The sequence below is a fragment of the Mesitornis unicolor genome, unplaced genomic scaffold (genome assembly GCF_000695765.1).
Source record: "Mesitornis unicolor isolate BGI_N332 unplaced genomic scaffold, ASM69576v1 scaffold19653, whole genome shotgun sequence".
In the NCBI taxonomy this organism is placed as follows: Eukaryota; Metazoa; Chordata; class Aves; order Mesitornithiformes; family Mesitornithidae; genus Mesitornis; species Mesitornis unicolor.
This window is the reverse complement of record NW_010176925.1, coordinates 39,009-50,898: the sequence shown is the minus strand read 5'-3', so window position 1 is coordinate 50,898 and position 11,890 is coordinate 39,009. Positions and strand designations below refer to the sequence as shown.

At 54.4% G+C, this 11,890-nt stretch overlaps 1 protein-coding gene across 1 annotated transcript in view; it reads right to left on the bottom strand.

Moving 5' to 3' along the window:
* PLXND1 (plexin D1) overlaps window positions 1–11,890 on the bottom strand; it is a gene marked incomplete at its 5' end in the record, with an annotated part of 52,171 nt that overhangs the window by 1,276 nt on the left and 39,005 nt on the right. The window contains 9 exons of the mRNA XM_010181892.1: window positions 435–575; window positions 3,313–3,460; window positions 4,851–5,014; window positions 5,781–5,885; window positions 7,174–7,208; window positions 8,100–8,163; window positions 9,186–9,289; window positions 9,747–9,903; window positions 11,838–11,888. Of these exons, the coding sequence (XP_010180194.1) occupies window positions 435–575; window positions 3,313–3,460; window positions 4,851–5,014; window positions 5,781–5,885; window positions 7,174–7,208; window positions 8,100–8,163; window positions 9,186–9,289; window positions 9,747–9,903; window positions 11,838–11,888 (969 nt within the window). The remainder of the gene's footprint in view (window positions 1–434; window positions 576–3,312; window positions 3,461–4,850; window positions 5,015–5,780; window positions 5,886–7,173; window positions 7,209–8,099; window positions 8,164–9,185; window positions 9,290–9,746; window positions 9,904–11,837; window positions 11,889–11,890) is intronic.

Here is an 11,890-nt window from a genome sequence, read left to right as displayed (position 1 = left end):
GCGGGCGGCCGGTGCGGGCTGCCGGTGGATGCCTGGGACTTGGGGCTGGCCCTGTCAGCGGGGGCTGCGGGGCTGCAGAGATCCTTTCCAAACTTCCTGGCTCTCTGGCACCGAATTTCTCTTTCAGCTCCCAGTGGTGCCAGAGCTAGTTAGGTTCAAGTGAACTCGTGGGTGTTTACTGTGGCTCTGGCAGTAATTGAAGATGCTTGGAATTAGGTCAGACGAAGTTTGTGCCTGAAAGTTTGAGGCAAAATATCCCTTCTTGTTTGCTCCTTCCAGCATGTAAGCAGCAGCTGCATCCCCTCCCTATCTGAATCCCCTGCCTATCTGCGTCCCTGCCGCTCCCGGACTCCTGCTGCCAGCCAGAGCAGGCTGGGCACTCGCTGCGGCACAGCACCACGCCTGCAGACCTGGCCCTGGCGCGGGGTTCTTACCCGCGACTCCTCGGCGAGGTGGGCGTTCATCTCCTGCTCGCTGAGCGGCGGCATGTCGTGGATTTGCTTGTAGTATCGCTGCACTATCTTCCTGTACTCGGGGATCTCCTTGGCGTACAGCAGTTTATTGGTTGGAGAGTCCTAGAGCGAGAGGGAGACACCAAAATCAGACACTGCATTGTTCCTGTTGTAAAACTTTTCATCCTCTTTGTCTGAGCAGAGCAGTGACCATCAGACACCAACCACAGCCGGGTTCAGGGAACAGCTCCGCCTTTGGTCCTGGCTCCGCACAGACGGAGTGTGGTGGGATGGCACGGAGGCACAACATGGCTAATGACAGAGGCGCCTGCCCAAACACAGCAAGGTGCTGCGGACAGGGACCCCCACCTGCGAAGCCATGTTTGTAGCTACAGTGCCAGTGGAGGTGGGCTGAGTGAATGGGGTTTAATTTGCAGCAAGGGGAGGGCAAAATGCATGCATGGGGTCAGGCGAGGTGGCTGGCTGCCAGGTGATGCTCTGCAGACGATTGTAGTGCGACTGTGTCAGATAAAACACTTGTGCTCCCTAGCTCTGCGTGCGGAAATTGGTAATGAGGGAAGGGCTTCTGCATGCGTTTACTCGGGTCTCTTGAGCAGCCAGCCTGATTTAAACTGGAGAACAAAGCTCTCTTACAAGCTGAACTTTGTCAGTTGAAATGTTGCTCTCGGATTTTCATGTAGCTTTGATTTATTTTGCATTGGCTAACCCAGCCTGCCTGGCCTATATTGAGTGCATGTAAAGTAATTAACAGAAAATACTGAGTTCTCTTGATTAATGTCAGCTTGGACAAAGCAGCCTTAACCTCCCAGCCGCACGATCGGCTGTACCAGGGAAGGCGTAACCTCGCTTGCACTCCTTGCAGACACAAGCATGAGTGATTTTAACCTCAAGGCAATCCTGCCCCGCTGATATCATTACCCTGGAAATGAACCTGGACCACTGGCCTAGTGCTGCGTCCCAGAGGGAAACAGCCCAAGTTTGGGGACACGGAGATCAACGTGTCCCCTGCCCCGACACCCAAGTGTGGGAGTGCTCCAGAGTGGCTCTGGCAGGTGGAGGGGAGGGAGCAGCGTCAGAGGAGGCTCCAGCCACCAAGGCAGTGTCTCCAGCTGCACTGGGCAGTAAATAAGGAAGCCTGGGGTAGCTGCAATCTGCTGCTGCAATATGGAGCGTGGCTAATGCTGCGGGGGAAATGGGAAATGGGCACCAGGCTGTGGCACCAGATCCCGCAGCAGGTTATTTTCAAACCCAATGGCAAGGCATTGCAGGAATACAGCCAAGTTACAGAGCCTGCTCACAGCGTATTTTTTTTTTCTCCCCCTTGGAAACACGGAAGAAACCCATGCTGCCTCTTTTTTTAAGTTATTTTTTCATTTGTCTGTATTATGAAGAGATGAGTACTGGTTTATTAACTGCTTGTGCACTGTGGATGGATGGAGTCTGAGCTCACTTTCACATCTGCAGTATCAAGAGTATCATGCTGAAACCAGGGGCAGAGCCCAGCCTGGAAAACATGCAGCCATATACTGCGTGTATAAGCAAGCTGATTTTTGTGCTGAGGATTTATTCTTCCCACATTACTCAACAATTCCTTCACTTATGCTATTGTACTCCTGAAAAATGTTTCCATCTGCTGCCTGACTCCAGCTGACCCCTCTTCCCCTCATCTAAAGGTTGACAAGGACAAATTGTAGGTGTTTTGTAATGCGTGCAAAAAAAAGTCCAAAACCCAAACAAACAGAAAATCAAGCTCTCATTAGATCTTCCTCCAGTATTAATCTCTCCCAGTGGAGGCTTCCTGTTGCTCTCAGTCTGGGGGAGCAGGAGCAGTACCCGCCTCCTCCCTCACTCCGTTGAGTCCCCTCTACGTCACACCCTGTGCTGCTGCCAGCCCCTGGGGCGGCGGGGGACGATTTACAGCATTTCTTAATAAAACTTATTTATGTCGGGAAGTTTCAAATGTCAACGCTGTGCTCGGCCAAGCCGGTGGGAGCAGAGAAACCACGTGGGCTGGATGTCTCGCTGCTGCAAGCCCCGCAGGACTGTGCGTGGGAGCCTGACGGTGGGTGAGAGGACGCTGCCCATGCAGGCTCAGCGTCCCAGGCAGGCAGGATGAGTCCCTGGGCTCTGACCACATGCAGGAGGTGGCCAGTGTGCGATGGAAACACTGCCACCGGTGAGGAGCACCAAGTGCTCTACAGGCAGGGCTGTGGCAGTACGCACCATCTGTGTGCTGATGGATGTGTCCCTGGGATGGCCCTGGGCTGTCCCCACACCCCAGGTGAGCCAGGCTGGGTCTGGGCTGCCCAGGCAGATGCAACCTATGTTCATGAAGGCTTTGCTTGGCTCCTGAGCTTCCCAGGGCTCCCATAGGTGAGAGGCAGTGCAGAAACCACAGAGAGTGAGGAGTGAAGCTTCACCTGAAGCTGCATCATTTTCCCACTGGGGTTTACATCATCCCTCTGCTGCTGTTACGGCATTGTCAGACTGGTGCTGTCCCCAAAACCAGCCCTGACTGAGGGAGCTGGGCCTTCCCAGAGGAAAGCAGACACCCACCCACGCTTGCCTTGGTGCATCACCCCCCAACCCCAGCCAACAGCAGGGAGCATTCGTCTGCCCGTGCCCCAGCTCAGCCCCGTCAGGAAGCGTTACAGGCACTGAGCGAGGTGGGGGCTGTCTTGGGACCACGGGACAGCTCATGTGGCCCTGGGTGGCACCGAGCTGGCGGCTGGGTCTCACAGCAGCCTCGCTGCAGAGCGGGGCCAGGCTGGGTGCCTGTAAGGGTCCTGTTCCCCTGTCCTGGTCTGTGTCTGCGACTGATGTCCGGTGGGGATGGTACCTTGCCCAGCTGCAGGTCAGACAAGGAGCAGGCGTCGATGAAGGCCTGGGCTATCACGGACAGGCAGGCGTCGATGTGGTCTGTCTTGTCGATGTCGAAGACAAACTGGGGGTTCTTCAGGATGTTGACCCAAAACCGCAGAGGTAGGCTGCGAGGGAAACAAGCCAGGAACACACACTGGGTGAATTGTTGTACTCCAGAGGGAGAGGGGAGGAAATGCTGGAAAGATGACAATAGAAAGGGAATAGTAGAGGGGAAAAAAAGGGGGGGGGGGCTGGTTTCTGCTTTTTAATCACATCCTGGTAGCATAGAGCCTGGCTAGAGGGGCAGGCACACGTTGTCACCATGAGGAGACCTTTCTGCAGGCTGAAACACGTGGCATGGACAGGAGCCTTTGGGTACAGCCGTGCCCAGGTGAGCGCAGACCCCTGAGCCCCCTGCGGCCAGGGACACATCAGCACTGGCCATGTGGGGCTGCCTCTCCTGCTGGTTTGTGCAGCAATGGTATCAGCCAGTTTTCTGCCTTCCCCAACAGGAACCATCATCTGGTTCTGATGGTAAGCCTGGCCCCGTGAAATGCATGTCATGTGTCTTTTTTTTCTGCTCTCTCATCATTTTCTCCCTGTTATTTCAGCGCTCATTTGGGCATGGCACAGTTTCTGTATATCGCTTCTTCCTACCATCCCTCCTCAGCAGCCGAGGAGTGAAAGCCGCTATACATCTTTGCTCTACTGGCAATTAAAGGTAATGAAGGGTAGGCAAATCTGCAGCTCGATGGTTGTGTCTGTGTGCCTGCTATCCCAGCCAAATTTGTTTTTAATTGTCACTTGTTGGGCTGGAAACCAGTACTGTCCCTGCAGCTGAAGCCCTGAGCATCTCCTCAATGCTCCCTGCTCTCACTGGTTTCTCCCCAGCTCCATTTCCCCTTCACTTTGCCCCTCTCCTGCTGCTCATCGCAGCGCCCAGCACCGCTTCTGGCCTGTCCCCAGCGCTGCAGTGCCTGCCAGCACCCTGCTGTCACAGCACCAGCTCCTGGAGTCCCATGAATGCCCTGCAGTCTCAGCTTGGTTACAGAGATAAGTTGAGAAAAGTGCCCCTGAGGGCTGAAAAGCCAGAAAGCAAATGAAAAGGAGCCAAATGTGCCTGTTTTAAAACGTCCATGATGTTTTAAGACCTGACATGGTTCTGGACTCTGTCTCAGATCTCCAATGCTTGGAGCTAACACCACTGCTGCCTCCTGTCACTCCATCCCTCCCCTGTTTCTCCTTTATCTGTCTCAGTGTGCCACCTCGCTCTGCCCTTTACCTGCCTCTGCCCTCTCCTCCAGTTCACTGCTCCCCTGAGCTCCGTGGTTGTTCAGAGCTCTCCAAGCCTGCATTTGGCCTCATCTTGCGCTGCCCCCTCAACCCCCTCTCCTGTTTGCCAAGTCCCTTTTCTACTTTTAGCAACCTAATGACTAGTCCAGGACCCCAAGGCTTTGCAGCTTCTGCTCCTGAGATAGAAGGAAGGAAAGAAAGAAGAGATTTCCTCCTCCAAACCTGTTGGTCTTCCAGATGTGCATAGTGTCAGGGTCTGTGATCCCTCTTTTCTCTGCTTGCTCCTCCAGGAAGTCAAAGAAGTACTTGACGGCCACTGGCGGTTTATCATCACGGATGCTGAGGATGGCTTTGAACAAGTCATCCAGGAACTTCTGCAGCGTGCCCTGCGGGACAAGGACACACGGTGGAGAGCGGGGACAGCGGCAGCGCCCAGCCAGGAAAACAGCACGTGGGGTGCGACTGCTGCACACAAGGGGAACCCCTCTGCTGCCACTTGGATAAATCAGCAGGGGATGGGGACGCTGAGGCAGGGAGGGAAAGGTTTGTGCACAGCAATATAATTAGCTTGCATTTGGGTTTAATTTCTTTTGGCATCAAGACTTTTCTTTCTTACTGCTAGGATCTCACATCTGTGATTGTTCTGCACAGTAAATACAAGGAAGACTGGAGACTGCTGGCCATTCTTGTGATCTCTGCTCCAGTGAGGGATCATGCTGGGATTAAAGATGGGCTGGGAGCCCAATTGCTGGAGCGGAGCACTCGCAGAGAGTGGGGAAGTTAAAATCTGAATTAAGATCGCACAGACATTCCCCTGCACCCACAGCCCAGCATTTCCACCTCCCTTTCCCAGCAGAATCTCTCCTGGCTGTGGAGATGGTTTTGGGTCTGAACTGTGGAGCCCCAAGGTGGTCAGTGTCCCTTTCATGCACACAGACCCCAGACCGGCCTGCAGGGATGTCATGGGGCTTCACACAGCAGCAGCTGGGAAGCTGGGGATCCCAGGGAGCCAGGGGTGCGCTGCAGCCCCGCTCAACATGAGGGTCCAGGAGGGTCCCACTGCCTCGAGAGTGACAGCCCCCGCAGCCAGCACTCGCTGCAGACCACACCACCAATCCCCTCGACCGCGACCGGGGGCGTCCCATCCCCTACCTTTGTGGAGAGCAGCCTGGTCAGGTAGATCTCCGGCAGGACCTTCTTCCTGTGGCTCTGTCTGTGGGACTTCTTATGTTCAACTGACTCGTCGGTGGGGAGAACCTGGGCCGACATAAAACACATGTTCAGAGCACTCCTCGCTGGAAGTGTCACACTGAATTTTCCTTTAAGCATAGGATTTCAACTGCATATAAAATTCAGTTAAAAAGCAGTTACTGTGTTATAAATACACCCTTATATGGCTTTCGAAAAGTGATTCATAATACTGTTTTTCTGACATTTGTTTCTCTTGCGCTCTTTATTGCCTCTCTCGAGCGAGACAAAGAAATGAACCCCTCCGTCTCACTTTGCACGTCAGTCTGCTCGCCTTCCTGGCCTCGGCACAGTGCTCCTGTGCGGCTGCAGTTTGGGCTCCCAGGAGCCGTGCACAAGGCTTCCACGGAAATCAGCTTTTCTTAGACTTGGAAAAAGCGCAAGAACCACCAGCCAATAGTCCTACCCTGGCCTTTTTAAAAACAAAAATAAATATTGCACTGGCCAGGTCAGTTAAATACTGCTCTACAATGACCCAGCAAGCCGTTTAAGTCCATCTTGGCATTGTTCCACATATGCACATTCAGTTTCCCATCCCTTCTCCCTCCTCGCTCTGTGTGTACTTGTGTGTGCACGCACATGCGTGCATCGTGTGCTTGTACTCTGAGCACAGGAACTTTAGTGGAGAAAAAAAAAATCAGGCTATAAAATATTGTTGTTGTCCGCAACACTTCTTTCATAACAGCTTCTAGCAAAGTTTCGCACTTCGTACTTCCAGTGTGGCACAGAAGCAGGAACCAATAGATCTCGGCAGCCCTGGGAAGCAAGCAGTGTGTCAGGGGCTCCCGTAGGGTGACATGACCAAGGCGACGTGACCAAGGCAGTGCCGGGAGCTCCCGCAGCTGACGTGACCAGGGCTGTGCCAGGGGCTCCCATAGGTGATGTGACCAAGGCTGTGCTGGGTGCTGCTGGCAGCACCGCGCTGTGCTCTGACCTGAGCTCTCCATGGCTGCTGACAGCTCCATCAGGCACAATGATTACTTTGCCATCCTGGTAATTTTTCATTATGTCCCACAGTACTAAAGCTTGTCTACAGATAACCTTTCTGTGTCTCTTCTGAAGAAAACTAACGAGCCCTGATCCCGCTTGTTCATCACATCTGACATTCCAGTGCACAGAGATGAATTAAGTTAATATCAGCAAGGCTGAGAAGATTTTCTCCTCTTTCATCACACACTGAAATAACAGCACCCAGGGACTTAAATGCAGAAGAGACATGAAATTGCTGCAAGGGACGAGTGGCTCCCAGCCCCCTCAATGCAGTTACCAGCCTCGGCAGCTGGGAGCGGGGACTTACCAAGTGGAAGTACTTTTCGGTGTCCAAATCCTTCACTGTGAAGCACAAGAGAAACAGACACAGGTGTTTAGTCGAGGGGGACCCAAACCAAAAGCCACCCCCACAGATACCTGGGAGGTGTTGGGCTTTCCCCAAGAACCCAACAGCGAGCTGACGTTCTCAACCCACACGACCTAAGTGGGTTTGTGGTGGTGGTGGTTATCGGCTGCTGGGGTTCGTGGCAAGTAATTTGGGAAGTACTTTAAGGAGAACTTGAGGTCTCACAAGAAGCGTTTTAGGAGGGACTCAAGGTGGTGCAAGAGCAGGGTCAGCACAGGGGCACGCCTGCATCGCAATGCTCCATGATGCCCTGCAATGCCTTGCCCCTGCCAACCGTCTCCCAGCCCCAAGCAGCTCCTCGCTCCAGCGGGCAAAGGGAGACAAGCTCAGTGCGGGGAGCCTGAGATGGGGCTTTGAAACTCCTTGTTCAATGCATTTTTGTCTCCCTTGGCATGTACTGACTGCACAGCCTGAAACCTAGAAATACGCTGGCAAGTACCAAATGTGTGTAACTGGGATGGAAAAGGCTTTTCCAGTCAAATGGTTTCAGATCCTTCTTTTTTTTTTTCCGCACTTTCTTAGCACAGATTGAATGCAAACTCCTAATGAGGATGTGAGACAAAAGGTGCAAACACTTCTAGCTTCAGGGCTGGGAAAGCATTCAGCACGCCAGCACATGGAGAGAGGAGGGTACTGGATACCACAGTTTTAAAGCAAACCACAGGCATGACACTGGCATCTCCCGCAGTGCGTGTATCAGCACTCTACACTGCCCAGACCTCCTTCATTTCTCCTACAGAAGGAAAAGCGGGCACAAACCTCGACTTTTTTGCAAGGACACAGACAAGCCATGAAGTCAGAAGGGGTGTGGATAGGGGGGACGTTACCTCGGCTCAGTGTGGCATCCTTCTTGTCCGACAGACTCATGGCCAGGGACGCCCCTTCAGGGATCTGCACGTGAAGGGAAGAGCAGACGGTGATGATGGGACCCTGATGGTACCTCCACAGAGCCAGGCCCCAGGGAGATGCCGGGAGATGGGGGACGCTGGTGCAATGGCTGCTCTGCCACCACCATCCCCTGCGCCCACCCCTGCTCCTGGCCCTGACACCAGCAGTAACGGCACTGCCCGATGTGGAAAGGGTTTTTTAAACGCAAATGCAAGATAGTGAGGTTCTCAGATCCACCGGGAATCAGGCAAACACTTGTATCCAAGATACATTTTTGGATGCTGGCACCCGGTAATTCAAAGAGCGTGAAGCAGATGCTGCTTTGCCTTTCCCTGGAAGGGGAGAAGGAGCCTGGCCACAGCCCGAAGCCGGTGCCACCTCCCTGTGCTGTGGCCATGGCTCTCGGCGCGGTGGGACCTGTGCCAGCAGCGGGGCTCTGCAGCATGGCTGCTACACAAATAATAATATTAAGAAGTACTCGGCTCCGGTTTTGATTTTCCATGCACTGTTACAGACCAGTGAGGGTTATGCTCTCAGGCATACCAGGGAATATGGAAATAACGTAAGAATTTCTGGTTTCATTTAGTTTTAAAAGGAAAAACAGTCAAGAAAACAATGTGATTTGCTGCGTTTCCCCACACTTTTTGGCCTCTGCTCCTCGATGGCATCCCCTGCTCTCAGGGCAGGCAGCGGCAATCGTGCCAGTGATTTCTGCAGGAGTGCGGATGAAGAGCAGAGTGATACTAATCAGCCAAGCTGGTGGCCGTGGGGAATAGGAGCTTTTTTTCCCCTCCTCTTTCTGTTGTCAGTAATAACTTGTTTTGCATGAAGAGTGTTTAATTAGTTTCAGTGTGTTGCAATATTAACGAGCTTCTCGCCAGGGCAGATGTCTATTCCCCGGAAGCTCTCGCGGAGCTATGGCAACCTCCCTGCTTGTTTCTGATAATCCTGTTTTTGGAGGGGGAACTGCGCTCACCCCTGAGGCTCAGAGGCAGCCGAGCTTTCCTGCAGCGCTACAGCCTTACCTTGTAATGTGCCAATGTGTTGAGTTTCTTCCTGCCGTCCTCCACCACCGAGGTGTCATCCAGGTCCCGCAGGATGTAGCTGTCAGTGCTAGTGGCGAACCATTCTGAAGACAGAGAAGGGAGACGTGAGACACTGGGAGCCCAACAGGGGCATAGGCAGCAGGGCCTGAGGCTTCGGGGATGGCCCCGCAGTGCTCGGGGGCTGCACAGCCCCTGCCAAGGCCCCTGGGGCTGTGTGAGACCAGCGCAGATGTTCAGCAATGGGACTCAGGGTTAGTCCTGGAGTGGTGACTTCCAGACTGGAGCAGAGCTGGAGGGAGCTGGGACAGGGGACAAGGGCTCTGCTTGGAGCACATCTGCCCTTCCCCACTCCTGTGTGAGTGACCGGGGACAGGCCACGTGTGCCAGCCGAGAGGAGCAGGACCCGTGTTGCTCCAGCCCAGTTCCTCTACGGAGGCTCCCTCTGGCACTGGGGACACTGACCATCACGCTGTGCATCTCCACAGCCCACTGCATGGCACGGGGACACCACAGAGAGCACGGGGTCCTTACAGTCCTTACCGAGGTCGACGTCTTCCACCCTTGGCCACTGGGAGTAGGGGACATTCTTGCAGAAGGCCTCCAGGATTTTCTCCTTCACTTGGCTGAGCGTGTCCGTGTCCATGGCCCTGACACTCAGGGAGTCCATCCCGCAGCCTTGGAAGGAGACGTTGAGGTTCTGCGGGCAGAGGCTGGATTAGGGGCAAAGGGGTGACCTGCTTGGCTCTGCTGGCTCCTGAGGATGCACGGGGGCTGCTGTGCTCTCACTCTTGCACTCTGGGCCCTGTGCTGCTGGAAATCAGGCTGAACAAGTGCAGTTATCTGTGCTCTACCTCCAGCGAAGGGCGCTGATTTACAGCTCTCAATGGCCCGTTTGTTGACGGAGCTGGGAGGACTTGGAGCAATGCTGACGGCTGCCTCGCTAATGGCCTTTGCAGGGACCACCTCGGGGCAGAAGGCAAGGTCGGCCCTGTCACCAGCCCTCTCCTCGGCTCCTTGGCTCCGACGGGTGACGAATGGGGCTGCCGAGGATCCCTGCTCAGTGTCTCCCTGACGCAATGTCCTGAGCTCCTTTGTTTAGACATGATTTAAGCACGTCACAGGCTGAGTCTGCTGCAGCGCCAGAGCCCACCTCTGGCACCACCCAACAACCTGCTCCAGACTGTAGGGAACAGACAGACAAGTGGCTGCAGGCTGTCACGGACACCAGCTTGCACCACAGGGCTGCCCAGGTATGGCAGCAGAAAGCTGCAGGGCAATAAGAGTCCTATAAAAACCCCTCTCCTCTTCTGGGGGCTGGTGCCATGCCCGTCCTGTGAGGAGAGGCACAGTCTTGGCACCTCCTCATCCTGCAAACTGTGCAGACCCAAACGCTACAAGCACAGCGCCTTCCCCCTGCCCAGGGCTCTGCTCCAGGACAGCCTCCGCTCTCCGGTGTGCTCGGAGCCAAGGGCAGCCCTGCGCCCTCACTCGGGGGTGAATGCTGCCCCAAAGCCATCGTGCTGCCAGCCTGGCTGCCCAGGGCAGGAGCAGCAATGTCAGTGCATAAGCACAGCCACTTCTTGGACACCTGGCACACATCCGATTTACGGCTGGGGGTTTCACAGCTGAGGGCTTCCCTTGCAAACACTGCTTTTACGTGTCAGGACACAAAGTCAGCATCCTTGACAATGAGAACAAAATGAATGCACAGACGCAGTCTCCTTTTTTCCATAGCATTCAATGAAGGTATTTTTTCCACACTGTACACTGTGCAGGTGCTTTTTAAAGCAGAGGTTCAGTTACCAGCAATATGGGGGATGGCGGGTGAGTTAGCACTAACCCTGCATCGCTCTCCTTCCTCCAAAGTGCTCTGCTCGCTTCTCTTTCTCTTCTTGCAGACAAAGTAGGACGCAGCTGCACATCCCCAGCTCAGACTTATGAAGTTACCATTTCTGCCGAGAAAGCTAATACTTTGCACCCTGCTGCTAACCCCTCTTGGTCTGCGCTGTAAATTTACAGGTCAATTGGTAACAGGAATCTGCAGAGGATGTGGAGCTCGAACCTGCTCTGAGTTACGGTGACGCACATCTGGGGTAACCCACGGACTGCAGTGAAGCTGCTCCAGATTGATGCCAGGTGACTGAAAGCAGGGTCTGACCCAGGCTGTGGGATGGCATCTGCGGAGCTGTGTCAGGCACCGGGGGGACCGAACCCCTCACAACATGGCCCTGCCTGTCCCTTCCACAGGAGGGGTTTTGCAAAGCTGCTTTCAGCACTGCTGGGGTAACAGCCCGGGGCGCTCAGCTCTGCAGCCAGCACCTTCCCACTGCTGGTGAAGATGCTCTTTTGCCGGGAACAGTAAATCTTTTGGTTTTAACTCTCTGAATAGGTCAGAACAAATTCTGTTACCTCCCTCCACTCCTAATCTGAGGGACTTTGGTGACCCACGAAGGGATGGACACAAAAACCAGTCATTACGAGCCTGGTTCTGTAGCTGTGTGTGCAGGTAGCAGCAAGGTGCCTGTGCAGGTGTACAATTAACAAGGTTACCACACCTGCATGCGTACCAGATCAGCACCACCGCCCTGCAGGGGTACGCATCCACCAGAGCCCCCGAGTGCAGACACTCACCCGTGGCTTGGCCTCGATGTTCTCCCGCAGCAGCCACTCCTCGTTGAGGGTGT